This window comes from Mauremys mutica, chromosome 7, assembly GCF_020497125.1.
Source record: "Mauremys mutica isolate MM-2020 ecotype Southern chromosome 7, ASM2049712v1, whole genome shotgun sequence".
In the NCBI taxonomy this organism is placed as follows: Eukaryota; Metazoa; Chordata; order Testudines; family Geoemydidae; genus Mauremys; species Mauremys mutica.
The window spans coordinates 32,792,235-32,818,375 of NC_059078.1; the positions used below are offsets into that span (position 1 = coordinate 32,792,235).

The 26,141-nt window shown below is 62.2% G+C and overlaps 1 protein-coding gene across 2 annotated transcripts in view; it reads left to right on the forward strand.

Annotated features, from left to right (window-relative positions):
• The window catches only part of PCNX3 (pecanex 3), a 28,127-nt gene extending 2,336 nt beyond the window's left edge, over positions 1-25,791 (forward strand). The window contains exons 2-35 of one of the 2 annotated variants that reach the window (XM_045024053.1): positions 1,280-1,476; positions 1,805-1,910; positions 2,474-2,513; positions 3,213-3,308; positions 3,747-5,135; positions 5,546-5,675; positions 6,920-7,089; positions 7,660-7,756; positions 8,426-8,561; positions 8,916-9,076; positions 9,384-9,537; positions 10,062-10,094; positions 10,543-10,714; positions 11,697-11,807; positions 12,135-12,226; positions 12,559-12,668; positions 13,006-13,111; positions 13,775-13,867; positions 14,459-14,609; positions 15,321-15,468; positions 15,898-16,075; positions 16,505-16,613; positions 17,218-17,347; positions 17,635-17,693; positions 18,146-18,361; positions 18,707-18,960; positions 19,399-19,629; positions 19,952-20,055; positions 21,739-21,886; positions 22,241-22,471; positions 22,633-22,907; positions 23,091-23,299; positions 23,742-24,145; positions 24,708-25,791. In XM_045024053.1, the coding sequence (XP_044879988.1) occupies positions 1,280-1,476; positions 1,805-1,910; positions 2,474-2,513; positions 3,213-3,308; positions 3,747-5,135; positions 5,546-5,675; positions 6,920-7,089; positions 7,660-7,756; positions 8,426-8,561; positions 8,916-9,076; positions 9,384-9,537; positions 10,062-10,094; positions 10,543-10,714; positions 11,697-11,807; positions 12,135-12,226; positions 12,559-12,668; positions 13,006-13,111; positions 13,775-13,867; positions 14,459-14,609; positions 15,321-15,468; positions 15,898-16,075; positions 16,505-16,613; positions 17,218-17,347; positions 17,635-17,693; positions 18,146-18,361; positions 18,707-18,960; positions 19,399-19,629; positions 19,952-20,055; positions 21,739-21,886; positions 22,241-22,471; positions 22,633-22,907; positions 23,091-23,299; positions 23,742-24,145; positions 24,708-24,893 (6,426 nt within the window). In that variant the 3' untranslated portion in view covers positions 24,894-25,791. The remainder of the gene's footprint in view (positions 1-1,279; positions 1,477-1,804; positions 1,911-2,473; positions 2,514-3,212; positions 3,309-3,746; positions 5,136-5,545; positions 5,676-6,919; positions 7,090-7,659; positions 7,757-8,425; positions 8,562-8,915; positions 9,077-9,383; positions 9,538-10,061; positions 10,095-10,542; positions 10,715-11,696; positions 11,808-12,134; positions 12,227-12,558; positions 12,669-13,005; positions 13,112-13,774; positions 13,868-14,458; positions 14,610-15,320; positions 15,469-15,897; positions 16,076-16,504; positions 16,614-17,217; positions 17,348-17,634; positions 17,694-18,145; positions 18,362-18,706; positions 18,961-19,398; positions 19,630-19,951; positions 20,056-21,738; positions 21,887-22,240; positions 22,472-22,632; positions 22,908-23,090; positions 23,300-23,741; positions 24,146-24,707) is intronic. The other variant, XM_045024054.1, reaches the window with a different exon arrangement.
• The last annotated feature ends 350 nt before the right edge of the window (positions 25,792-26,141 follow it).

The window sequence follows — 26,141 nt, forward strand, 5'->3', positions numbered from 1 at the left end:
CAGTCTCAGTGGGGAGAGGAGTCTATACAGTGCCTGGAGCTATGGGGGGGCACAGTCTTGGTCAGGGGGTCCTTGCCCAATCTCTGCCTAGGGCAGTTGAGTGGTCTGTGTGGCATGAGGGTGCCCCCGATCTTGGCAAATAGTAGTAGAGGGGTCCAGGCAGCTCCTGGTGTGACCAGGGTGCCCAATTTCAGTTGGAGGCTGGGGTGCTCTGAGCATACCTGGTGAGGAAGAGAAGGCTTGAGCTTGGAAGCAGTTTGTAAGCGCAACCGTAACACAAACAAATAATGACAGGGCCTTGCTTGAGCTGCTGTTACAAGTGATGCCCGAGGCAGTGAAAACCGAGGGAACCAGAGCAGGCCTGATACCGGCCCTCCCAGTGCCATTCCCTGCCCTCTATCTGCACTGATTGAAATAGCCTAGCTGCGAAAAGGGCATTGGAAGCCACTTTCACTCCTCTGTCCCAAGGCTGGGGTGGGGCAGGGTGGAGGGTATGTGGCAGATGCTGCAGGGGAATGTTTGTAACCAAAGAGAACAGGGGGATATTTTGTGAAACTCGCACAGTTTATGTTGGGGACAAGATGCCGGGCCATGGCTGGTGCTCCTGGCACTGTGGTGTTATGGGTGGTAAATAAAAATCAGCTTCACTTGAGTCAGGGTGCACAGTGTTGCACACCAAGTCAGTGAGCAGTGCTGGGGATAGAACCCTGCTGTCACCCACTAGCCTGCACTGCCCTCCCAGCACCAGCGATAAAACCCAGGAGTCCTGTGCGTGAATGTCTCTTGACAGCTGAAAACACTTAAACACTATCTCAACAAGCAGCTTTAACAGAGGCGATGGGAGAGAAAGTGACCCAAACACTGCTGCCCCGGAGCTCTGTTACCAGCTTCCCCAAGGGTCCAAGAGACTGGGTGTATAGAGCCCATGTATTACAACCAGAAGTGTTACCCAGTGGTTGGGAGAGGGGAGGGGTTGGGAGGCAGTATTCCTGGGTTCTGTTTCTGCCTCTGGGAGTGGAGTGGGGTTTAGTAACTAAAGTAGGGCTGGTGATGGCTGGGAGGCTGGGTTCTTTCCCTGGCTCTGGGAAGGGGTCTAATGGTTAGAGGGGAGGAGGAGGAGTGCCTGGGAGGACTCCTGGGTTTAACTTGACAAGTCATGGTTTGTGCCTGAGTTTCTGTGTAGCAGGTGAAGTAGACTGAGGTCCCTGGTGGAGAGCACGGTGGCCCCCTAATGCCCCAATTGGTGCTAACTCCGGGCTGTCCTGTCTTTCTCTGCCAGGTGCTGCCGCCCAGCATGCTGGTAGCTGGCATATATTGTGCAGTTATAGCTGTCTTCTTCACCACCATCAAGACCATCAATTTTCGGCTGCACACCATGTTCGACCAGGGCGAGATTGTGGAGAAGGGTGGCTCGGTGCTGACTGATGGGGCCAAGGCTGAGGAAGGCACTGCAGGGGATGACAGCAACCTGGCCAGGTAAGTCGCCAGCATTTGGGGTGCATGGAGGGGAGAGCAGTGAGGTCCAGGGCTCTTTGTACAGGGATTCTTCACCTCGTGCCAAGATACAGCTGCCTCTGGGGTGGAGAGTGGGGGCTGTTTATATAGGGATCCTTTACCTGATATGGAGATTCAGCAGCTTCTCAGGTTGGCTCATTGGTCTTGCCTATGAGGGGGGATATCAGGCATTGGGGGCCTGTTGGTCTGATCTGGGGCAGCAGGTCTGTTCACACTGCTCTCCTCTGTACTTGCGTTAACTGCTCAACCGTCAATGCATGTCCATGCAATGCTCCCTCCCTCTCTGCAGAGACCCGGGTGGGGGAGTCGAGATGACAGTGTTCCGGAAAGTCAGCTCCACGCCCCCGGTGAGATGCAGCTCCCAGCACTCAGTATTTGGTTTCAACCAAGTCATGGTGAGTACTGGGGTGATCCTCTGGGCTTCCTGTTGCCTTCCTGGCTGGGAGGTGCCCACTGGCGATCACTCGTCCCGGGAGAGCTGGGTTTCTACAAGCTTCCCCAGCCCAGGGAGTTGAGGCGTGTGTGTATGTGAGTGCTGGGCAAGGGGTCCATGTACAACCAGCCCCTCTGCCTCATCCCAGAGGTGGCTGCATGTGAGTGGTGGGTGTTGAGGGTGAGGAGGCCTCTCTGATTTATAAAGCACTTCGGCTCCTTGGGTGGGGGTGGGAGAGTTGTCTTTCCTCACCCCGGTGCAATCAGTGAGGCGCCTGGCCCTCCCACAGCCACAGCCGCATGCTCTTTGCAGCCTGAGCCTGGTGTTTGGGTCAGTTACGCTTGCATCAGGGTTTGCTGTGGCTGTCCTGCAGCAGGGAGGCTAGAAAACCCTGTCCGTGCCCCGCAGGCCCCGTTGGTGCATCAGGAGGGCTGGGCGTTGGGCTCTCTGCAGCGAAGGGCTCTCCTGGGCCTGCCTGGCTGCAGACATTGGCATGTAACCCCCTGACTGATTTCCCCCTCATAGGAGCTGCTGCCCCACTTGGAGGACGCAGGAGCAGCGAGAGGTGAGTGGGTGGCAGGCTCCCCCTAGCCCAGTGCAAATGTTTTGCCCCCCCCCAGCAGGGTCCCTGACCCTTTGGGGCGCCTGCCTCGTGCTGCAGCTGTGGGTATTGCCCCTCTCCAGGGTGTCCCCTGATTGCCTCTGGCTGCTTAATATCCTGCCTTGTCCCTCCTCTGGCAACCAGAACCACAGAGCTGGGGGTGGATATTCCATTGACTCCCCTGCCTTGGGGCCAGACTGCAGCTGGGGTCCCCTAGAGGGGAAAGGCCTCTTCCCCACGCCCAGGCTGTCCCCCCACCCTGGGGCTGGATCGGAGGCACCACCTCCTAGAGGGGAAAGGCCCCATGTCTCATTCCTTGAGCCACCTAGACCAAGGTTTCCCAAAGAAACTCAGACTTGCAGGTACCCGGGGGGCACAGTTGCAACATCTGTATATCAGAGCCCCTTTAAGGTGACTTGAGCCCCACTAGTTGCTGGATCCATTGTGAATATTGAAGCCCCACCCCGACCCCACTGCCTGTGGGGAGAGCCCGGCGGTGCCCTAGGTGTCTCTAGCCGGTGGTGTAAGGTGAGGGGAAGGCAGCAGTGTAGGCGATTTGGGGTGGTGTGGGGTGCAAAGGGAGCGGGGAAGGCAGGTCTCCCCTTGGGATCAGCAGCCCCTGTACTCCAGTAATGCCTCCTTCCCTTTCCATTCGTCCTTCAGACATCAAGGAGCTAGTGCGGGAGCAGGGCAGCAATAACGTCATTGTCACCTCGGCGGACCGCGAGCTGCTCAAGCGTAGCTCCCAGGAGAACATCAGTAGGTGCCCTGCGTGGGGGGTGAGGTGGGGCTGTACACCATGGGGGGAGCCCGGCTCCCAGGATAATGTCAGTAGGTGCCCAGGGTGGGGGTGGGGCTGTACAGCCTGAGGGGAGGCTGGATCCCAGGATTCCTGGGGACAAAATGGAACCGGGCACCTCAGCCTTCAGTGCAGTAAACAGCTTGTGAGCCGCATCCAGGAGGGACCTGGGACGGGGGCTGGAAAGGGTCTACTGCTTGGAATGCAGTGTCAGGATTCCTAAGGTCTGTCCCAGCTCTGGGAGGGGACTGGGTCTAGTGGGTTAGAGTAGGGGGGCTGAGTGTCAGGACTCCTGGGGTCTATCCCCAGCTCACGGCTCATTGGGTAAGCGTGGTACCCTACCCGTGCCTCAGTTTCCCTGCTGTTTGTGTAACCCATGTTGTGTCGCTCCCTTGCAGTTGGCGACTCGCAGCTGGCTTCTCTCGCCCCAGGGTCCTCTGGTGAGGCCCCAATGCCCCCTCCCAAGGCAGAGCCCCCTGCAGCTGGAAAGAAGCCACCCCCCTCACTGCCAGCTCAGACGTCCATCCAGAGCACAGACTCCTCCGACCAGTCCCCACTGGGCATGGGATCATTGGCAGGGGTGGGGCCAGCGGTGCTGGGAGGTGGGGCCCCACATCAGCTGCCTGGCAGCTGGCATGCCAGCGAATCAGAGAGTGCGGGCGACACCCCCCTCAGCCCCCTGATCAAGAGCAGCTTGAGCGAGGAGCTGAGCCAGAGCTTCCTGAGCCTGGCGCTGCCCGAGCGCACCATCCTGCGCACCAGCAGCCGCAAGGAGAAGCGCCGCTCGGGCACTGACTACAGGCCCCTGGAGGGGCGGGGTGAACCCAGTGAGGAGCGCCCCCGCAAGGCTGGTTCCTCCGACAGCTGCTTCAGTGGCACCGACAAGGAGACGCCCAGCACTCTCAGCAGCTACCGCAGTGAGAAGACCAACTCCACCCACCTGGACAGCCCCTCGCTGGGGCCAGCAGGGGACACAGCGCCGGCCCCGGATGCTGGGGTCCTGCCAGATGGCAGCGACACGGACGCCCTGTCGGACAGCGAGCTGCTGCGCTCGCCCGAGCAGGGCCTGCTGGGGGAGCTGAGCTTCGCCAGCCACACGGACGATACCCAGAACACCTTGGCCTCGCTGGAGACGGTGCGGGGCGATGGGGAGCCCTGGGAGGGTCCAGCCGAGCAGGTGGTGCGGCCCAAAGACCTGGCCCTGCTGCGCCCAGGGCACAAGCCAGGGCGCCGGCGCCCCTCCCGCAAGCACGGCGGGGGCAGCAGCAGCTTTGATAGCGGGTACCCGCGGGACTATGCCCCTGTGCGTGCCATCCTGGACAGCAAGGCCTACAGCGAGACCTTCTTCGAGGATGAGGACTCGAGCGATGGCAGCGACCTGAGCCGTGCCTCCAGCCTGCCCTCCCAGCACAACTACAGCTCCGACACCTCCTCCAGCACCTCCTGCTACTCCCCAGAGGCCGCGCCCCAGCGCCCACGCCGCACCCCCAAGGCCGAGCCGGCCCCCGAGGTCGCCGAGCCCCCCAAGCACCCGCACTACGCCCAGCGCAGCGCCAGCACGGCCAGCGCCAAGACCCACGCTCGCGTGCTCAGCATGGATGGGGGCAGCGGGGACAGCAAGGCTGCTGCAGTGCTCACCGTCTCCAAGTCGGACCTAGAGGCCCGAACGGGGCAGCCGGAGCACTTTCCCCCGCGCCAGCTGGAGTTGGGGGGGAGCACCCGCAGCCAGTCGGCGAACCAGCCTGGTTGGAGGGGGGAGCTGCTGGAGGAGGGGGCCGTCGGGGGAGGTGAGCAGCCACGGGGGGCCCTGGCTGTAGCAGAGCTGGGGTGGGGAGTGATGTGCCCCCCCCACACACACACATGCACACTGCCCCACCCCAGCCTTCAGCCCCAGGGTCCTGTGTGTGAGCCCACAGCTGGCATGGAGACCCCCCAGCCCAGGGACAGAGTGGGATTTAGCCTTTGTGGCCTGTTCAGCCTCTGGCCATCCTGCTGAAGGGCTGGGGTTGGTGTGATGGGGACCCCTGGCCCATTAGGAACCCGGCTGAGACCCGGCACGCTCGTCTCACAGATGGGGCTGACTTGTAATGGTTATCGACCTAGAGCTGGATCGGAGCCAGCGCCCCCTGGAGGGGGTCCCCACTGGGTGGGGTGCTCTCAGTCCGGGGTTCCTGACAGCTCTCTCTCTCCATTGCAGCCGCCACAGGTGAGGAGGGTAGCAAGCGGGATCGGGCGAGCAGCGTCAAACGCACACAGGCCATGAGGCGGCGGCACAACGCGGGCAGCAACCCCACACCCCCGTCCTCGGTGATGGGGTCCCCGCCCAGGTGACACTTCTCCCCACGCGAGACACTGACACACCGCTCCATGCAGACATTCGCTTAGTCCCCCCCAGACAGCCCAGAGTCTGCTAACAGCATAGCTTGGCCCGGGCACCCTGATCCCGACCCACAGCCAGTGGTGAGCTGGAGCCGGTTCGCACTGGTTCACAAGAACCGGTTGTTAGATTTAGAAGCCGGTGTAGAACCAGTTGCTAAAGGGTGGCCCCGCTTCCCCAGGGGGCAATTTGAAGGGCCTGGGGCTCCCAGCAGGGGCTGGAGCCCCAGGCCCTTTAAATTGCCACCAGAGCCCCACTGCTGGAGCCCTGGGGTAGGGCTGTGGGGCTCTGGCAGCTATTTAAAGCACCGGGGCGGTAGAAGCAGGGGAGCCCCGGCCCTTTAAATAGCCCCCGGAGCCCCGCAGCTTTGATAGCGGGTACCCGCGGGACTATGCCCCCGTGCCCGCCATCCTGGACACCAAGGCCTACAGCGAGACCTTCTTCGAGGATGAGGACTCGAGCGATGGCAGCGACCTGAGCCGTGCCTCCAGCCTGCCCTCCCAGCACAACTACAGCTCCGCCACCTCCTCCAGCACCTCCTGCTACTCCCCAGAGGCCGCGCCCCAGCTCCCACGCCGCACCCCCAAGGAGCCCTGGGGAAGCAGCGGAGCTCTGGCAGCTATTTAAAGGACCGGGGCAGCAGAGGCAGCTGGAACCCCGGCCCTTTAACCCCCAGAGCCCTGGGATAGCGGGGGGGTCCAGGGGCTACCCCAGTACGGGAGGGGAGGAGGAGAAACTTGCGGGTTCTGAGGGGGGCAGTCGGGGGCAGGACGTGGGTTGGGGTTGGATGTGTGTGTGGAGGGGGAGACAGGCACGTGGGACTTGTACTGTACTCACCGCGCAGTTCCCTACTGGGTCTTCGGCGGCGGGGCGGTGGGGTCTTCACTCACTCTGGGTGAAGGACCTGCCACCGAAATGCCGCCGAAAACCCGGAGTGAGTGAACAAACGCACACGCACCCACCCACCTGCCGCTGAGGACCTGGTAGGGAACTGGTTCTTAGGATTTTGGGGGCTCATCACTGCTGTCCCAGCCTGGGGCTGCCCCCAACCCTGCCGGTGCCACTCTGTCCTGACCCGCAACCCCTGGCTATCCCAGCCCTGCCCCTCCGTCTTGCTAACACTACCTCTCACACTGTGCTCATGGCTGAGCCTTGGCTGGCGCAGCCTGACGCCTCGTCCCCCTCTCTCTGCAGCCTGCAAGACTTGCAGCGGGGCCGTGCCTCCTCTCACTCGCGGGCGCTCACACTGCCCTCGGCCCTGCAGTTCGCCAGCTCCCTGCTGCTCCCGCGTGGCGCCATCCACGAGGCCTGCAACTTTGACGACACCTCCGAGGGTGCCGTGCACTACTTCTACGACGAGAGTGGTGAGTGCGGGTGGGCAGGGGGGTTGCCACTGGCCTGCCCATGGCTTGCCCCGCCCCTTCAGGGGCCTTGGGGCTTGCGGGCAGGTTACAAAGTATGGCAATCTAACAGTGCCACTGATTCCCCCTGCCCTGCCAGTGCCCCCAATCCCTGTCCAGAGCCCCCTGCAACTGCAGCCCTGGGCTCCCCACACACAGCTCTGCAGTGCCCCTCAATCCTGACCTGCAGCCCCCTGCTATCTCACCCCTGGGTTCCTGCCCAGTTCTGCCCGTGCCCCCAATCCCTATCCAAGCCCCCTGCTATCCCAGCCCTGGGCTGCTGCTTTTATAAATATTCTGCAGCGGGGGGGAACTGCCCATTCCCTTGGGCACCCTCCACCTGAGGTAGAGTCGGGGGGCGTTCCCTTGCAGAGGGGGGCCTGTAATTTCCCAGGGCTCCTGTGGCTGACGTGACTGTAGCCAGGGGCTGGTCCCATCGCGGGGCTGTTTCTTCCAGCCCCATGGCTGTGGGGTCTCCCCTCCTCGCCTGCTACACGTCCCCCAGTCTAGCTGGCTCCCTGCCTCCCCCTGCAGGTGTGCGGCGCTCCTACACCTTTGGCCTGGCAGGAGGCGGCTACGAGAACCCGGTGGGGCAGCAGGTCAGTGTGGATCATGTGACCAACAGCGCCTGGTGAGTGACACCCCCTTCCCCTCCGCTTGTCATGGCACACTGCTCCCTGTCCCCAGCACTAGGGAGTGCCCGGGGAGGGGCGGGGCTTGGGGGAAATCACTGGCAGGGTCTGTGCTGCCCTCTGCTAAGCTGGGAGGGGCAGGTCAGCACTTGGGTGGCAGGCCACCAGGGAAACCCTGGGAGCTGCGGGGAGCGGGGCAGGGGCCCAGTAGGCGGCATTCTTACAGGCAGTTCTGGCCCCAGCATGGCCCGAAGGGGTGGTGTGCTACAGGGTTGAGGGAGCCAGCAGGGACGCTCTCCCCTGACATGCATCCGGCGAAGTGGGTATTCACCCACGAAAGCTCATGCTCCAATACATCTGTTAGTCTATAAGGTGCCACAGGATTCTTTGCTGCTTTTACAGATCCAGACTAACACGGCTACCCCTCTGATACTCTCCCCTCACAGGCAGTGCTGGCCCTAGGGGGCGCCGTGTTGCGAGGTGAGAGGCCAGCAGAGGGCACTGCCCCCTCACAGGCAGTGCTGGCCCCAGTGCTGTCCTAGGGGGCGCTGTGCTGCTCATTATGCAGTGGGGGAGCCATGAGTCCAGGATCTGGAGCTGTGGTGGGGAGGGGGCTGCTTCCTTCACTCTCTCTCCCCTCACGTCTCTGCCCCCTGCTGCCCTTTCAGGGACCGGCATTCGCACTCCTCCAGCTTCAACTCCACCGATGTGCCCGAGGGGACGCCCGCCCTGTCGCTGCTGCAGCCACGTCCCGTGGTGCTGCAGGGCATGCAGGTGCGCAGGGTTCCCCTGGAAATCCCTGAGGTAAGGGGGGGGGTCAGTGCCCTGGGAGTTGTGCTGTGAAGGGGGCTCTATTGGCAGATGGGGGGACATTTCGGGGGGGAGGTCTGATGCGTGGGGCTGACTTTGGGCCTGGTCTCTGTGATGGAGCAGAGGCTCTGAGGTGGGGGGAACCCCATTCAGTGTGAGTGGGTTATCCATGAAAGGGGTGGGATCTTTGTAGGAGGGGGGCTCTTTGGGGGGGTTGCTGCATGGGGTGTGGTTTGCTGGGGGGTTCTGTGCTGTCTGGAGGGGGCACCCCCTCATCGTAGCTTGGCTTGGCTGTTGGTGGTCTATGGGCAGGCTGCCTGCACCCCACTGAGCCTGATCTCCCCCCAGTTTGACCTGCTGGATCAGGAGTCCCTGCACGAGTCCCAGGAGAACACGCTGATGATTGAGGACAAGTCCAAACCGCGGCAGTACTACAAGTATTGGGTGCTGCCTGGGCGCTGGATGCGGGTGCGCTACGACCGGCTGGCGCTGCTGGCACTTCTCGACCGGTCAGTTGCCCCCCTCACCCCCATGGGCCCGTCCACCCTGATTACTGCCCCCCCACCTCCCCGATCATGGGCCTGTCCACACACACCTACACACCGATCAGCCGATTTCCCCACCACACACACCAATCAGTCCCATAGGCCCATGCAGCTTGGTTTATCCCCTCACCGGAACCAGCCCCGTGAGCCCATCCAGCAGGCTGCCCGCGTTACGGCTGTAGAGACTGGGGCCCTGGCAGCACTGGGTGCCTGGGGAACCTGCTGGCAACTGCCCAGTGGCTGACACTGCCTTGTGCTCTGGGCCCCCCAGGAACCGGCGGGTGATGGAGAACATCTTCGTGGTGTCTCTGGGGTCCTTAGTGGCCTTTCTGGGCTACCTGCTGCTGCTGCAGGGCTTCTTCCGCGACATCTGGGTCTTCCAGTTCTGCCTGGTCATCGCCAGCTGCCAGTACTCGCTGCTCAAGGTGAGAGCCCGCCTGTGTGGCCATGCCCTCTGGGCATTGCACAGCTTTGCCATTGCCCCGCAGTCCTCACCCGAAGTCCCCTGCTATCTCAGCCCTGGGCGCTCTCACGCTGCCCCAGCTCTGCTGGGATCGCTTTACCCTGGCTTTCAGCCCTCCTGTGACAGTTCTTGGGGCACCCAGCATAGTGAGACGCACTGGTACCCCTGCCTCCAGAGTGAGGGAGTCTTGCCTTTGCCTGTGCCTGGCTGCTGTCCGTGGCCAGATAGCCCCAGCCTTTCAGCCACTCATGCACTCTCCTCTGGCAGGGCCAGCACTCTCTTCCCTGGCAGGCTAACAACAGGGGCACCCCAGCCCTTTTGAATTGCTCCCCTGTGAGATCCAGCCCCTGACACCGGCTAATCACAGAAATCCCAACTCCTCGCCTCCAGCGGGGTGCAGGGCCCGTTTTACTTCCCAGCCCCACTCCAGTGAGTGCTTACTGGGGAAACGGGCATCACTAAGATCACCTTGATTCTGTTTTTCAGAGCGTCCAGCCTGATGCTGCTTCCCCCATGCACGTAAGTGACCTTCCTGGGGGGCTGCAGGGCCAGGAGGGGACATTCTCCCCTTGCAGTCAGTGCTGGCCCCCGTGCCCCAGTGCTGTGCTACAGGGAGCGGGATATTACAGCTCCGGGTGAACCGTTCCTCTCTAACCAGCTGTGCGCCCCACCCCAGAAGCAGCTGCTTGTCAGCACCGAGCACTGGATCTCTGTGTAAATGGGCCATGGAGTCCTCAGTGTAGGTTGGTGCCCAGCGCTGCAGCCTCTGAGACTCCTGGGAGCTGGGGGGTTCTGGGAGTTGGGTGCGGGCCCCTTGGCCTGTGCAGTGCCCGGTCTGTTGGCTGTGGCTGGCAGCATGGGGGTCCCCTAGTGCCAGCTGGGAGCTAGGCTGCCCCCCACCCCTGAGATGTGGGATGGGCCAGCCCCTTGACTGCCCCCATGCCCCTCACCCCACGCTGTCTTGCAGGGGCACAACTGGATCATTGCCTACAGCCGGCCTGTCTACTTCTGCGTGGCCTGCGTGCTGATTTGGGTGCTGGACTTGTGTGCCCGGGCTGTGCCTGTCCCACCCATCACCTTCTATGGGCTCACCCTCTTCTCAACAGACTTCTTCTACGGTGCCCGGGATGTCACCACCGGTGAGTGTGGGGCACCATCTCCCTGTGCTCTGCTGTAGCCCTCCGTAGCCGAGGGTAGGGGGCATTCCCTCCCTCTGCCCTGCTGCAGCCCTCCCCAGCCCGGGGGCAGGGGCACCACCTCCCTGGGCCCCGCTGCAGCCCTCCTTCCCCCTGCCTCCCCAGCCTGGGGTAGGGGGTGCCGCCTCCCCGTGCCCTGCTGCAGCCCTCCCCAGCCGGGGGTAGGTGGCACCACCTCCCTGTGCCCCGCTGCAGCCCTCCCCAGCCGGGGGTAGGGGGCACCACCTCCCTGTGCCCCGCTGCAGCCCTCCCCAGCCGGGGGTAGGGGGCACCACCTCCCTGTGCCCTGCTGCAGCCCTCCCCAGCTGGGGGTAGGGGGTGTCGCCTTTCCGTGCCCTGCTGCAGCCCTCCCCAGCCGGGGGTAGGGGGTGTCGCCTTTCCGTGCCCTGCTGCAGCCCTCCCCAGCCAGGGGTAGGGGGTGTCGCTTCCCCGTGCCCTGCTGCAGCCCTCCCCAGCCGGGGGTAGGGGGTGTCGCCTCCCCGTGCCCTGCTGCAGCCCTCCCCAGCCGGGGGTAGGGGGTGTCGCCTCCCCGTGCCCTGCTGCAGCCCTCCCCAGCCGGGGGTAGGGGGTGTCGCCTCCCCGTGCCCTGCTGCAGCCCTCCCCAGCCGGGGGTAGGGGGTGTCGCCTCCCCATGCCCTGCTGCAGCCCGCCCGCCCTCACCAGCTGGGGTTAGGGGGCACCTCCTCCCCGTGTCCTGCTGCAGCACCCCCTCCTCCCCCGCAGCTGGGGGTAAGGGGCTCTGTGATTCTGCAGTCCCCCAGTGAGGAGTTAGGGGGTGCTATGCAGGTTTCTCTGTGGACCCCATTCACCAGTAGGAGGGGGGCTTTCTCTCTAGGTAGGAGTGGGGACAGTCCTGCTCTGCAGTGGGAATTGGGGGGTGGGAGGTCGCTGATTTAACGCCCCCTATTTGTGGTGTCCTTCACAGTCTTCACCCTTTGCTTCCCTGCCATCTTCCTCTTCGGGCTCCTGCCCCAGGTCAACACCTGCCTCATGTACCTGCTGGAGCAGGTGGATATGCACATCTTTGGCGGCACAGGTACTGCCCAGATGCCTGGGTTCTGTCCCAGCTCCGCAGGGGGAATGGGATCTAGTAGTGAGAGCAGAGTGGGGCTGGGAGCCAGGACTCCTGGGTTCTGTCCCAGCTCTAGGAAGGGAGAGGGGTCAGGTGGGTTAGATCGGGGGGCTGGGAACCAGGACTCCTGGGTTCTCTAGCTTGGTTGATGTGTTGCTGTTGCTGCCCCGTGTGAGTGCCATTGCTGGGCAGTAGGTGGTGCTGCAACCTTGGTGTGTGCACAGGGCCTGGACGGGGCAATTGGGGGATATTCCTGTTCGACACTGACCCTGCCACCTTTCTGTTTCCCAGCCGCCACCAGCCCCCTCACTGCCCTCTTCAGTCTCCTGCGCAGTCTCCTGGTCGCTGTCCTCCTCTATGGCTTCTGCCTTGGAGCCATTAAGGTACCTGGGTGTGTGGAGCAGGGGGACTCTAGGGGGCGCCGGCTCCGATCCAACCCTAGGATGGGGGACTGGCTGCCTCAGGGATGGGGTATGGCGCCTTTGCCCTCTAGGGGGCACCAGCTCCCATCTGGCCCTGTGGTGGTGGGACGGGGGTAGCGAATGGGGTATGAGGCCTTTCCCCTCTAGGCAGCCCTGGCGGAAGTCCCAGACTCTGATTCTGTGTGGGCTGGTCTGTGGTTTAAGGCACAGTGCGATGTGAGTGTGCTGGGGGTTCTGATGCTGGGGGGGCCTCCCTGCACTGGGACTCATGCTCTCTCCTCTCTCCTCTCCAGGCCCCGTGGGGCGACCAGCACGTCCCGGTCCTCTTCTCCGTGTTCTGCGGCCTCCTGGTCGCCCTGTCCTACCACCTGAGTCGCCAGAGCAGCGACCCCACTGTGCTGTGGTGTGTATCCCAGGGCTGGGGGAGGGCCAGGCCGGGCCATCTTCCACTGCGGGGACTGGGAGCCAGGGCCCCTGGCTGCTATTCCAGCTCTGCTGGGGTAGAGTGGGGGCGGGGCTGGGAGTCAGGACTCCAGGGTTCAAGCCCTAGTTCCAGGAAGACAAAGGTTTGTCCTCTGCCCATGGATGGCAAATCTGTCCTGGAGAGTGCAGCAGGGGGACGCTCTGTCACGGGGATGCCAGGCTGGGCCCCTTGGAGAGGGGCTGAGGTATCAGGGGCCCATCCTCAATGCTGATCCTGTGAGGAGGGAAGGAACTCCTATAACCGCCCTGCCTCCTAGGTCCCTGATCCGGACCAAGCTCTTCTCCGAGTTTGAGAACCGAAATGTGGAGAATGCACCAGCCGAGATCCAGGACCCGCTGCCTGAGAAACTGCGCAACTCCCTGGTGAGGGGGGACAGGGTAGATGGCTGGGGTTACGGGGGGATGGGGCTGGATGGGGGGAGGGGGCACGTGGCTGGGGTTACGGGGGGATGGGACCGGATGGGTGGTAGAGGGGGGGAATGGCTGGGGTTATGGGGGATAGGGGCTGGATTGGGGGGGAAGGGCGTGGCTGGGGTTATGGGCAGGGAGGGACCAGGCACGGGGGTGGGGTGATGGAGGGGGATAGGGACCAGGTGCGGGGGAGGGTATGTGACTGGGGTTACGGGGGGGAGGGGCCGGGTGCAAGGGCGAGGGGGCGTGTGGCTGGGTGTTGGGGAGGGGCCAGGATTACAGGGCAGGGTAGGTGGATATGGATATGGATATGTGGGGGCAGGACACATGGCTGGGAAGATTGGGGTGGGGGTAGGGGATTGCAGCCTGCCTGGGAGGGATTGGGGAGAATGGAAGCAGCTGGTACCTGGATTAATGTGGTCAGTGGGGGGCATGGATGGCTGAGGGGTTGCATAGTGGGAGGGAATTAAGACTAGGCATGGCTGGAGGTGGGTGGTGGGGGCCCATGGCTGGGCAGGGGTAGGCCCGTGCGTGGCTCTGTGTGGAGGGGTGCATATGGCTGGTGGCTCCAGCCGCTCCCTCTGTCACACACACACCTACCCCCACCCCCCCCAGCGGGAGATCCTGCACTCGGACCTGGTGATGTGCGTGGTCATCGCGGTGCTCACCTTCGCCATCAGTGCCAGCACCGTCTTCATCGCCCTCAAGGTACCGCCTGGGTTGAGAGGGAGGGGCGCCGCCAGCGATGGGGCTGCTCGGGCAGCCAGGGGCCATCCCAGCTCATGGCGGCAGTGGGTGCAGGAGGGACAGGTAGAGGGCACGGCAGCTTGGTGGGGTCAGAGACTAGGCTGTGTCGGGGCCCCTTGTTGGTAGTCTATGGTGATGTTAACAGCTGAGTAGGCAGAACGAGGAACCCAGAAGTCCTGGTGCCCAGTTTCCCACTGGTCTAACTCACTATACCCCATTCCCCTGGCAGGGGTGGGATAGAACCCAGGTGTCCTGACTCCCAGCATCTCCTGCCCTGACCCACCAGACCCCAGTGCCCTGGCAGCGCGGGGGTAGAACCCAGGAGTCCTGACCATCACGCCAGCCTGCTTCTCTGAGTGGACCATAGAGGGAGTTACAGCAAGCTGGGGAGGGAGGGGGGTTGCCGTGAGTGTGATGGGTGGCAGCTGGGTAGGTGGAGCGGTAGGGGGTGTGTGTTTGGGAGAGGGAGGCTCTGGGGACCTCTGTGTGGGGTGGGCTGTTTGGGGGCACACGGGGGTCCCATCAGATGCCCTGATCCCGCTGGGCGCTCAGTCTGTTCTAGGCTATGTGCTGTATGCCCTGGCTGGGCTGGTCGGGCTGCTCACCCATTACCTGCTGCCCCAGCTCCGCAAGCAGCTGCCTTGGTTCTGCTTCTCGCTACCTGTGCTGAAGCCACGCGAGTACAGCCAGTTCGAAGTGCGCAGTAAGTGCTCCTGGGTGTGCCCAGCAGGAGGCGCTTTCCCCTCCCCATCAGTGCTGGCCCCAGTGCCCCAGGATGATGCTAGCGGGTGCTGTGCTGCAGGCAGCAGGGTAGAGGGGCTCCTGGCCCCAGTGTCCTAGTGCAGTGCTAGTAGGGCGACCTGTTCTTTCACATGACAGAAAACATCTCAGCGCAGGTGAGGGATCCCTCTATAAACTGCCCTGCGCCCCACCCCAGAGGCAGCTGCATCTCAGTGCAGGTGAGGGATCCCTGTACAAACAGCCCTGCGCCCCACCCCAGAGGCAGCTGCATCTTAGCGCAGGTGAGGGATCCCTCTATAAACCGCCCTGCACCCCACCCCTGAGGCAGCTGAATCTCAGCGCAGGCGAGGGATCCCTCTAAAAACTGCCCTGCGCCCCACCCCAGAGGCAGCTGCATCTCAGCGCAGGTGAGGGGTCCCTGTACAAACCCCCCCGCACCCCATCCCAGAGGCAGCTGCATCTCAGCGCAGGTGAGGGATCCCTATACAAACAGCCCTGCACCTCACCTCAGTACTGATCCCTATGCCACACCACAGAGGTAGCTGCATCTCAGCATGGGCAAGGGATCCCTGCTGTTGGGGGTGGGGTTCATTTGGACTATCTGTGCATTAGAACCACATGCTGTCCCTGTGCTGCTGCCTTCTGGTGGGGAGTAACCGCGTGTGCCCCACAGGCGCGGCCCAGTTAATGTGGTTTGAGAAGCTGTATGCCTGGCTGCAGTGCGTGGAGAAGTACTTCATCTACCCGGCCGTGGTGCTCAACGCCCTGACGGTGGATGCCCACTCAGTCAGTGCCCCCCACCAGGAAAAGATCTGCATCTAGTAGGTACCTGCGGCACCAGCCAAGCCTCCCTGGCTACAGCTCCCCCAATGCTGCTTCTCAGGGGGTTCTTCCTTTCCCAAAGAGCAGATCCCTACAGGGTCCCTCTGCCTCCCACGCTCCCTGGGGCTGAGTCGGCAGCACACATCCCAGCCCCACCTAGCTCCCCTTGCTAGTGGGGGTGCTGTTCAGAGACAGCATGAAAAGCAATTGGGAGCGAGAACTGGATACAGCACAGGAAGGGGGGCCTGGGACAGGAGTAATAAGCAGTGAGCTGGGCAGGCCCTCACAGAGGGGGAGTTTCTAATCTTCCCCTTTGCGCAGATAGGTTGGGAAGTAGAAAAACACAATAGAAAAGGGGGGGGTCTGGAAACTGGCTGGGCTGGGGGTTGCATGCTCCAGTGCCCCCTCACATTCTCTCTTGCCCCCAGCTGCCGCGCACTCCTCATCACCATGGCTGGCATGAAGCTGCTGCGCTGCTCCTTCTGCTGCCCGCCCCAGCAGTACGTGGCACTAGGTTTCACCGTCCTCTTCTTCCACTTCGATTATCAGCGCTACTCAGAGGGCTTCCTCATCGACTACTTCGTCATGTCCATCCTCTTCAGCAAGGTGCCCACGCGCCCCTCGGCTTCGCCGCCGCCTCAGGCCCCACATACCCAGAGTGACTTTGCCCCCTGCTCTGTGTCATGGACCCACAATCCCCTGCTTCCCCTACTCAGCAATATTCTGTATCCCACACTCCCTGGCACTCACTCCTACTGGGGTTTCCGCTGATGCTGTGCAATAGGTACCAGAACTGCCCCGCCCAGCAGATCCTGCTGTCTGAGGATCCCTCAGCATTTGAGTCTCTCAGGGAGCCTGAGGATAGAACCCCGGCATTCTGGCTCCCAATCCCCCCACTCTAATCCACTACACCCCAGTCCCTTTCCTCCCTAACTGGGATAGAACCCAGTGGTCCTGGCTCCCTGTGGCTGAGCTGGGCTCTGTGTTATGTAACATATTTCTCTCTCTCTCTCTCTCTCCCCCACTCCACCCCAGCTATGGGACCTGCTCTACAAGCTGCGCTTCGTGCTCACCTATATCGCCCCCTGGCAGATCACGTGGGGCTCGGCCTTCCATGCCTTTGCCCAGCCCTTCGCCGTGCCCCGTATCCTTGGAGAGCTGCCTGTGGGTCCCCCAAGCTGGAGGCAGGGCAAGGGCTGCATGAGAGTTGCTGGGAATGTGCATAGGGGAAACTGCTGAGGGCAGGTGTGAGCTAAGGAGTGTTGGGTGGAGGGGAATTACTCAGGGAGCTTATGGGCTAGTGAGGGAGTCTGGGGAGGGGGCTATGGGATAATGGCGTGCTAGTGGGATAATAGTGGGCGGTGATGGGGTGTGGCACCAGGGCAGTTGAATGGTGGCAGGACAGGGTGCCATGGCTTTATGGTGGTTGGGCGTCGGTGGGACGGGGCACTGGGGAGGTTGGGCGTCGGTGGGACGGGGGGAGGTTGGGCAGGGCACCAGGGGGTTGGGCAGTGGTGAGATGGGGCAGTTGGGAGGCTGGGTGGCAGTAGGGCAGTTGGGAGGTCAGCATGGCAGTGCAGTGGTGGGGCAGTTGGGTGGGGCGCTGTGGCGGTTGGGCAGCGGTGGGGTGGGGCCCTGGGGTGGTTGGGCGGCAGCAGCAGCATGGGGTGCCATGGCTCTGTGGCAGTTGGGCGGCAGTGGGATGGGGCACTGCAGCCCCACAGGGGTTGTTGCCTTGACGCCCCCAGACTCAGCCATGCTGTTCGTGCAGGCCGTGCTGTCGGCCTTGTTCTCCACCCCACTCAACCCATTGCTGGGCAGCGCTGTGTTCATCATGTCGTACGCCCGCCCTGTCAAGTTCTGGGAGCGTGACTACAAGTGAGTGAGACACCCTCTCCCCGCCAGCAGGGCCCCCTGCATCCCCACCACACACCCTCACTGCAGGGCCCTGAACATCCCCACCCCACCTAGCCAGCTTCCCTCCCCTTCATGCCCCCTCATTGGGTCAGCCAGCCCCTCCCCACTCACACACATGCTAGCCCAGTCTTCCCTGTCCAGGCTGGCCCCCTCCTGGCTTAACCGAGAGTGCAGGGGGCCACCGTGGGTGGGAAACCTGTGCAGGGGTCCAGTGGCGCACTGCTAACCTGGCTCTCCTCCTTCCCCAGCACAAAGAGGGTCGACCATTCCAACACTCGCTTGGCCACCCAGCTCGACCGCAACCCAGGTGCGTACCCAGTGTGCCCGCTGAGCCCCCATGTCTGCCGGGGCCAAGGGGACTGGGCTCCCCAGCCCAGAAAGAGGTGACTGCAAAGGGAGAGCACACCCCACTGAACACTCTGCTGCATCCTGCTCTCTGCAGCACGACCCCTAGCACCACACTGGAGACTTAGGACCAGCAGTGAGTGCAAGGGGGGAGCACGCTCTGCTGAGCCCTCTGCTCTGTGCAGTGCAGCTCCCCTTAGTGAAATACTGGGGCTTTGGGGCCAGCACTGACAGTGAGGGGAGAGCTCTGGCTACTGAGCCCCCTAGTGCTGTGTTGGCTCAGTGCAGACTGCCAGGGGAGAGCGCCACCCTGCAGCACAGCGCCCCCTAGTGCTGTGTTGGGTCAGCACGGACTGCGAGGGGAGAGCGCCCCCTGCTGAGCCCCCACAGCCTTCGATCCCTTTTCTATGTCAGGCGCTGATGACAACAACCTGAACTCGATCTTCTACGAGCACCTGACACGCTCCCTACAGCACACGCTGTGTGGGGACCTGCTGCTGGGCCGCTGGGGCAACTATGCCACCGGTGACTGCTTCATCCTGGCCTCGGACTACCTGAATGCGCTCGTCCACCTCATCGAGCTCGGCAACGGCCTCGTCACCTTCCAGCTGCGTGGCCTTGAGTTCCGGGGTGAGGGCCGGGCCCTGGCTGAGCGGAGTGTGGAGCCTTGCAGTTCTGGCCTGGATAGGGCCCTTCTCCCAGACCCCATTGGCCCCTAGCCGTCTAGTAACCTCACTCATACATTCATAGCATGTGCCAGGCCGCCATCAGCCCACCCAGTCTGGTACCCCCCCATCCCCCCAGATCAGACCCATGGGCCCACCCAGCATGGTATCCTGCCCACTCCCTGCCTCTGTGTCAGCCCAGCAGGCCCAGCCAGCCCAGTGTCCTGTCTGCCTGTTCTGGTCCCATCCCGTGGTGGTGGGTTGATCTGAGGGAGTCCCTGGCAGCTCCGCTCATGCCCCACCCCCACAGGTACGTACTGCCAGCAGCGTGAGGTGGAGGCCATCACAGAGGGTGTGGAGGAGGACGAGGGTTGCTGCTGCTGTGAGCCGGGCCATCTGCCCCATATGCTGTCATTCAATGCGGCCTTCGGGCAGCGCTGGCTGGCCTGGGAGGTGGCGGCCACCAAGTATGTGCTGGAGGGGTACAGCATCAGCGACAACAACGCCGCCTCCATGCTACAGGTCTTCGACCTCCGCAAGATCCTCATCACGTACTACGTCAAGGTGAGGGGGCCAGCACTGGAGGTGGTGCCTGGGGCAGGGAATGGGGGCAGGGCCTTGAGGATGAGGCCAGGGGGCCCAAGGCAGAGGACAGATGGGGTGGGGGATGGGGCTTGGGGCTGGGAGGGTGCAGCTGAAGGGTAAGGGGCGGTGGGAAAACCCATGGGAGTTGAGTGCAGGAACAGGTAAGAGAAGATGGGTTGGGGGCTCAGCAAGAAGGGCTAGAGCAGGTGGGGTGGGAGGCAGGGAAAGCTGCAGTGCGGAGAGGGAGAGGCCAGGAAATCGGACTCAGGGCCTTCCCCCTCTAGTGGACGCTGGCTCTGATCCGTCCCCAGGGCAGGGGACTGGCTGGCTCATGGAGGTCAGTGCCGAAGTCTGTGCCCGGGGGGGCACTTTCTGTGTGCCTATGCTCTGGATGTCTAACTCTGTGTGCCCCGGCAGAGCATCATCTACTATGTGACATGCTCATCCAAGCTGGAGGAGTGGCTGGGGAACACAGTGATTCAGGAGGCACTGCGCCCCTGCATGACCCCCAGCTACGCTGACAGCGATCCCACCTTCAATCTGAACATCGACGAGGACTACGACCCCCGCATGGCTGGCGTCACCCTGTCCTCCTTCTGCAACGTCTACCTGGACTGGATCCAGTACTGTGCCGGCCGCAGGGACAAGGTGGGCACCTGGATGCCAGGGCCTGCCCCCAAGAGCAAGGGGAGCCTGAGAGCCAGGACACTTGGGATCTGGCTCAGCTCTGGGCGGGGAGTGGGGTCTAGTGGGTTAGAGCAGGGGGGCTGGGAGCCAGGATGCCTGGGTTCTATCCCAGCTGTGGGTCGGGGGGGTCTGGGAGCCAGGATTCCTCGGTTCTGTCCCCATGGGGCAAGTCCTACATAGGAAGTTGTGGGTCTGTTAGAAGCAGGGGGTGTTGTGCTCCATGGTGGGTGGGGTTTCTGTCCTCTCCTCCCTCCCCCTCACAGCTGCCTCTCTCTCCCTGCAGCCCATGGACAAGCAGTGGGACTCCCCGTTGGTCACCCTCTGCTTTGGGCTGTGCATCCTGGGGCGCCGGGCACTGGGCACGGCCTCCCATAGCCTGTCTGCCAGGTGAGACACCCTACCTCATTGCCCCCGCCCACAGCATGTCTACCAGGCAAGAGAGCCCCTTCCGTGCCAGCGAGGCCCGCCCACAGCCTGTCTGCCAGGCATAATAATGGGAAAGCAGATATGGGGTTCGTTTAATAACAAATGGAAGGCTGGGAGTATAATTAATGCTAGTCAAGTAGGTCTTGTCAAAGAAACGTAGTTTTGTTCGGTGATGAGATGGGTTGATGCTGTGCAGATGTAATAGACTGTTGTACAGTGTTCTGATAATACACGAGTGCTGTGTAGTATCAGTAAAGCCCACGTTCAATGGCTGAATCTCTGGCTGACTGACAGTTCTCAGAAAGTCATCGCGGGGACTGCTCACCCAGTGCTGGTGGTTCTGTGGGGATCTGTTCGAGGCCACACACGAGTCAACATTTTCATCACTGATTCATAGCTTCCCAGGCCAGCCGGAACCATTGTGATGATTTGGTCTGACCATCTGTATCGCACAGGTCAGAGGACTTCCCCAAAATACTTGCTAGAGCAGCGTTTTTAGAGGAAACTTCCTGTCTTGATTTTAAAAAAGTCCAGTGATGAAGAATCCACCATGACTCTGGGTAAATTGTTCCAGTGACCCTCACTGTTGAAAACGTACGCCTTATTTCCACTCCGAATGTGTCTAGCTTCAATGTCTGGCCACTGGATCGGGTCAGACATTTCTCCGCTAGATTGAAGAGCCTGTGATCAGTATTTGGTCTCCCTGTAGTTACCTATAGACTGTGATCAAGTTGCCCTCCTCTTGGATCAGGAAATAAATATAAAATCACTGCTGATAAAATCTGTGCGTAGCACAAAGATGGGTGGAGTGATAAGGACAGGGCAGCCCTGCAGAACTATCAGGATCACTTGCTAAACTGGGCCTATTCAAACAAAAGGTTTTAATACAGCCCAGTGTAGAGGTTTACACCCAGGGGCAAGGAGTGTAGGTTAAACCCTGCAGAATGGGGGACAGCCTCCTGGCAGAGCCTTGAGGGACCAATAGCTCAACATGAGCTCCCACCACAACACCGTGGCCAAAAGCGCCAATGCAGCCCTTTTGTGGATGAACAGAGGAGTAGTGAGTAGGAGCAGGGAGGGGTTTTACTTCTGGCTGCAGCATTAGTGAGAGCAGGTCTAGGTGACTGCATCTTAAGTGGGAAGCTGGGGCCAGTGCCCGAGAAGAGCCACAGCAGTGGTTGGAGGACTGGAGAAAACCCCTGCAGGGAGAGAGTGGACGAGCGCCGGCTGTTTAGTTGATCAGAAAGCCGATGGAGAGTTGACTTGATCACTGTATAAATATCCCCCCGGGTGAACCCGCAGGTGCCAGAGGGCTTTTAAGCTAGTGGGGGAAAAGCAGGACAAGAACTAGTGGCTGGAAGCCGACCAGATGCTCTCCAATGAGAAACAAGACCTGTGTTTGCCAGGGTGGGCGATTGACCATTGGAACAAACACCTCAGGGCAGGGGTGGAGTCTCCATCTCCAGTGCAGGTAGCATGGGGTGTCTTTCCTGGGCTGTACGGCAGGGCAGACTAGGCGATCCAGTGGTCTCTTCTGACCTGGCATGCCATGAATTTGTGAGACACCCCGCCCCACTACCAGGACAGGCCCACAGCCTGGCGACCAGATCCCCGACCCCCCGCTGAGCCGTGCTATCCCCACAGCCTGGAGCCCTTCCTGTATGGCCTGCACGCCCTCTTCAAGGGCGACTTCCGCATCACCTCTCCCCGCGATGAGTGGGTCTTCGCCGACATGGACCTGCTGCACCGCGTGGTGGCACCCGGCGTCCGCATGTCGCTCAAACTGCACCAGGTACCACCCCTGCCTGCAGGCCCCTCCCCTAGGGCAGATGGGCACTGGGTTCCCCTCCTCCGTGCCTTAAGGGCTGTGCCCGGGGGAGGGGAGAGGGCTTGTCCTGTCACCTGCCTGCATGCTAGGGAATAGGGGGAGAGGGAATGGCCTGGGGGTGGGGGTGACTGGCTGCGGGAGAAGGGAGGATGAGGGGTGGGCTGGCCTGCTGGCAGGGAGAGGGTTGGAGCACTGGGAAGGAGGGGAGGGGTAACCCTGTTAGCTTGTTGAGGGAGGGGAGATGATCCTGCCCTGTGCTGGAGAGGAAGGGTCTGGAGATCAGAGGGTCGTGACCACCCCCCCCCCTTTCCCACCCAGGACCATTTCACGTCACCAGATGAGTACGAGGACCCAGCAGTGCTGTATGACGCCATCACCGCCAATGAGGAGAAGATGGTGATCTCACACGAGGGTGACCCAGCCTGGCGCAGCGCCATCCTCGCCAACACACCTGCCCTGCTGGCACTGCGCCATGTCATGGATGACGCCAGCGACGAGTACAAGATCATCATGCTCAACAAGCGCTACCTGAGCTTCCGCGTCATCAAGGTGAGACACACACCCCAAGCCCCCATTCCCCTCCCAGAACTGGGATGGAACCCAGGAGTCCTGGCTCCCAGCCTCCTGCTCTAACTACTGGACCCCACTCCCCTCGCAGAGCTGGGGCTAGAACCCGACCACCTTTCACCCCGTTTTCGCTTCTTGGCCAGGTGAACCGGGAGTGTGTGCGAGGGCTCTGGGCCGGGCAGCAGCAGGAGCTGGTGTTCCTGCGGAACCGCAACCCAGAGCGGGGCAGCATCCAGAATGCCAAGCAGGCTTTGCGCAACATGATCAACTCGTCCTGTGACCAGCCCATCGGCTACCCCATCTACGTGTCGCCCCTCACCACCTCCTATGCTGGCAGCCACCCCCAGCTGCGCTCCCTCTGGGGTGGCCCCATCAGCCTGCACAACATCTCCACCTGGCTCATCAGCAGCTGGGAGAGGTGAGCACTCCGGAGCTCCCGCCTCGCTTCCCACAGCGCTCCCTGCTGGGAGAGGCCAGGGCTGGAGTAGTCATGAGCTCCCCCCACAGCAGTGCTCCTGCCCCGCTCCCTTCAGTGTCCCCTGCTGGCTAGCCGGGGTGCAGTGCTCTCCATGAACTGATGCCCCTGTGCCTCATCTTACAGGCTACAGAAGGGCTGTGGTGCCGGCTGCAACAGCGGTGGGAACATTGAGGACTCGGACTGTGGCGGAGGCTCCTCATCCATCAGCAACAACCCTGCAGGGCATGGGCAGCAGGGGAGCAGTGCCCCAGGTGGGCCAAGCATGGGCATGGCCACCCCGGGGGCTTCAAACCCCCAGGAGCCACCCGTCACCACTGCCCAGCCTCAGCCAGGTATGGAGACCACCAGCAGCAAACCTCCCTGCTCTGGAAGGGGTGGGGTGTAGGTGGGCTGGCAGTCCTGGGTTCCCTCCTCAGCTCAGCCGGGAGATGAGGGGAGTTGAGTGGGTTAGAGCAGGTTTGGGGGAGTCCTAGGAGCTGGGACTCCTTGGTTCTGTTCCCCGCTCTGCCCTGACCCCTTGCCTAAGTGTCCTCTCCCTGGATAAGAGCCATCTGGTTGCAGGCACAGGTAGGGTCCATCTGTGCAGTGCTTGGGGGTGTTTTGGGAGGCCTGGTGGGATGAGCTGGGTGGTGCCAGACTCTCTCTCAGTGGTGGGGCTATCTCGCTGAGGACTGGGAGCTGTAGCAGGGGGATAGAGTGGGTGCCAGTGCCATTGGTGGGCTCAGGGTGCTGTATCTGCGCCATGCCAGCTCTAACCTTCCCATCTCCCCACAGGGTCAGAGCAGAGCCTTCCACTGGGCCAGAACTGGCTAGTGCGGCCGGTGCCAGGGAGCCAGGTGGAGAGCCGGCGCGAAGCCCCCCCTGCTGCCCCCTGGGTGCCCGCCCATCGCCTCTCTGGCAGCCAGCTCTCCTGCACCAGCTCGCTGGCCTCCATGGCCTCCCAAGTCGAGGGCGCAGGGCCAGGCCGGGCCCCCCTGCCGCTCCCGCTGCCCCTACGGCCTGCGCTGGGCACCTCAGCCACCTTTGCCTATGAAGGACTGTGCGGAAAGTGGAGCCTGCCTGGCCGCAAGGGGCTCAATGGGCTGGGGGGGAGCGAGGGAGATGCCTCCCCAGGGACCCCAGCCAGCACCGGCACCACCCAGGGCACACCCCCACGTGGGGCGAGTGCCAGAGCACAGGTGAGAATGGCCCCCCCCACCCTGAACCTCAGGGAAACCCCAGCCCATGCCTGCCTCCAAGGGGAGACCCCGCCTCCCTCCTCCACACCATGTGGCCTGGGGGGGCTACCTTTCATTCCCCCCACTCCCACACCCAGGGCACCATGGCTGGCTGCCCCCTCCCTTAGGGGCTGTGCCTGCTGCACAGAGCTCCCCTCCATATCAGACACGGCCGTTTCATTGTGTGTGGGAGGGATCAGCCCTGGACACACTGTGGTGTCTCCTCCCCCCCCCCCCCCCCGCCCCGCCAAGCAGGTGGCTCAGGCCAGCTCTGGCAGATCAGCTTAGTGCTAATGGAAAGCCCTTAAGCCGGCTTGGGGCACCCATGTGCCGTCTCCACCCCTACGAGAAGCCGTTTGAAGGGCACCTGGGATTAGTTGCAGCTTGGCCACCTCTGCCAAACTGTTCTGTCCTGCATGGGGGCCCCATCCCAATCAGCCCAGCCTGCCCCCCTTGGGGCCCCATCCTGGCCTGTCCCCCATCCCCTCCATCTAGCCTGTAACCCATCTTTCTTTGCCCACAGCCCTTTGTGCCCCCGGACCCAGGCCCTCTTGCTGACACCATGGAGGCCAACTCCTCCCAGCAGTGCTCCCCATTGGCAGAGCCAGAGCAGCAGCCACCCGACCCCGGTGCCCCACCACCAGAGTGGGGCCGGCAGCGGGAGAAGGAGAGCCCCGCCGCCCAGCCGCTCCTGGAGCACCAGTACTGAGGCGGGGCAGTGGGAGCAGCCATTGTCTTCCCTATCCCCTGCATTGATACCAATGGGCTGGTCCCACCACACAGTGCCCCCCTCTCGCCTTCAGGACCCTGGACAGCAATAAGGGGGCTAATGGCTCCTCCACCTGCCCTGCCTCCCCCCACCGGACTCCAGAGGGGACCCTATGGACAACAGTACTGTCTCCCCTGTAGTGGGGCAGGCGGGGGTCCCCTCCACCAGAGACTCAACTGCTCCTCGGTCTCAGTACTGCTCCCCCGGCGCTGCTCCCCCAGTGCTGTATTTAAGGGGGGTTGGGACTCAAGCGAATAACACTATTTTTGATTTTTTTTTTGATGGTTTATTTTTCTCTGATCCTGGATTTTTGGTTGATACAAAAAATTAAAAAATACAAAAAAAGAAAAAGGAAAACACCCCACGCCCCAGACATGCAACCTCCTAGCAAGTCTGTGTTGGGTAGGGGAGGGACCGGACTCCTGGGTTATAGCCTAGTGCTGGGTGCAGGGAGGGTAGAGCAGGCTTAGAGGGGTCCTGGGTTCAGTCCTGGGCTGGGGACGGGGCTCTCATGGGTTACAGCAGGAGGGGCTGCATTAGGATGCATAGGTTCCAATCTCGCCTTCCACATCTCCACTCAGATTCCCTCTCTGCCCAAAGGAGGAGAAACCCCTTTATCCTGCCTGGGATCCCTTTCCTTCTAGGTGCTCAATGATGAGGGGAGAGGTCCAGCCCCTGTCCTCCCCCAGGCTCTTGCCATGGAGTTACATCCTCCCAGGACTGGCCCCTCCTGGGGGAGTTGGAGGTACCCCCACTGTCTAGCTGCACTTCTCTGGAGAAACGGGGCAGCCCCCTCCCCTTCCCTTTCCACATCCAACCTGCCTCCCCAGGGGGGAGCCAGCCCTGCAGGGGGCTGGGGCTTCCTGCCCTCCCCCATAATTGGTGAATCTCTGGGCCCAGGCTGCGGGGGAGCACATAGTTCTTTAGCGGGGGGATGCTGCAAGGTTGGTTGTGGGGTGGGCCCAAGGGGGAAAGCACAAGCACCACAGGCCTCATGAAGGAGGGGTTCTCCCCTAGTGCCAGGGGTGTGCCCCACGGCTGGTTCCTGTGTGGGTCGAAGGAGCCCCTTGCAGGTGAGAATCCTGTGCCGATCTGGGCCTCCCCAAAACCTGTTGTCCTGCCTAGCAGAGGGCAGTTAGTGGCAGGAGTGGGAATTGTGGGGGAGGGCGGGTGTCAAGGAATGAATAG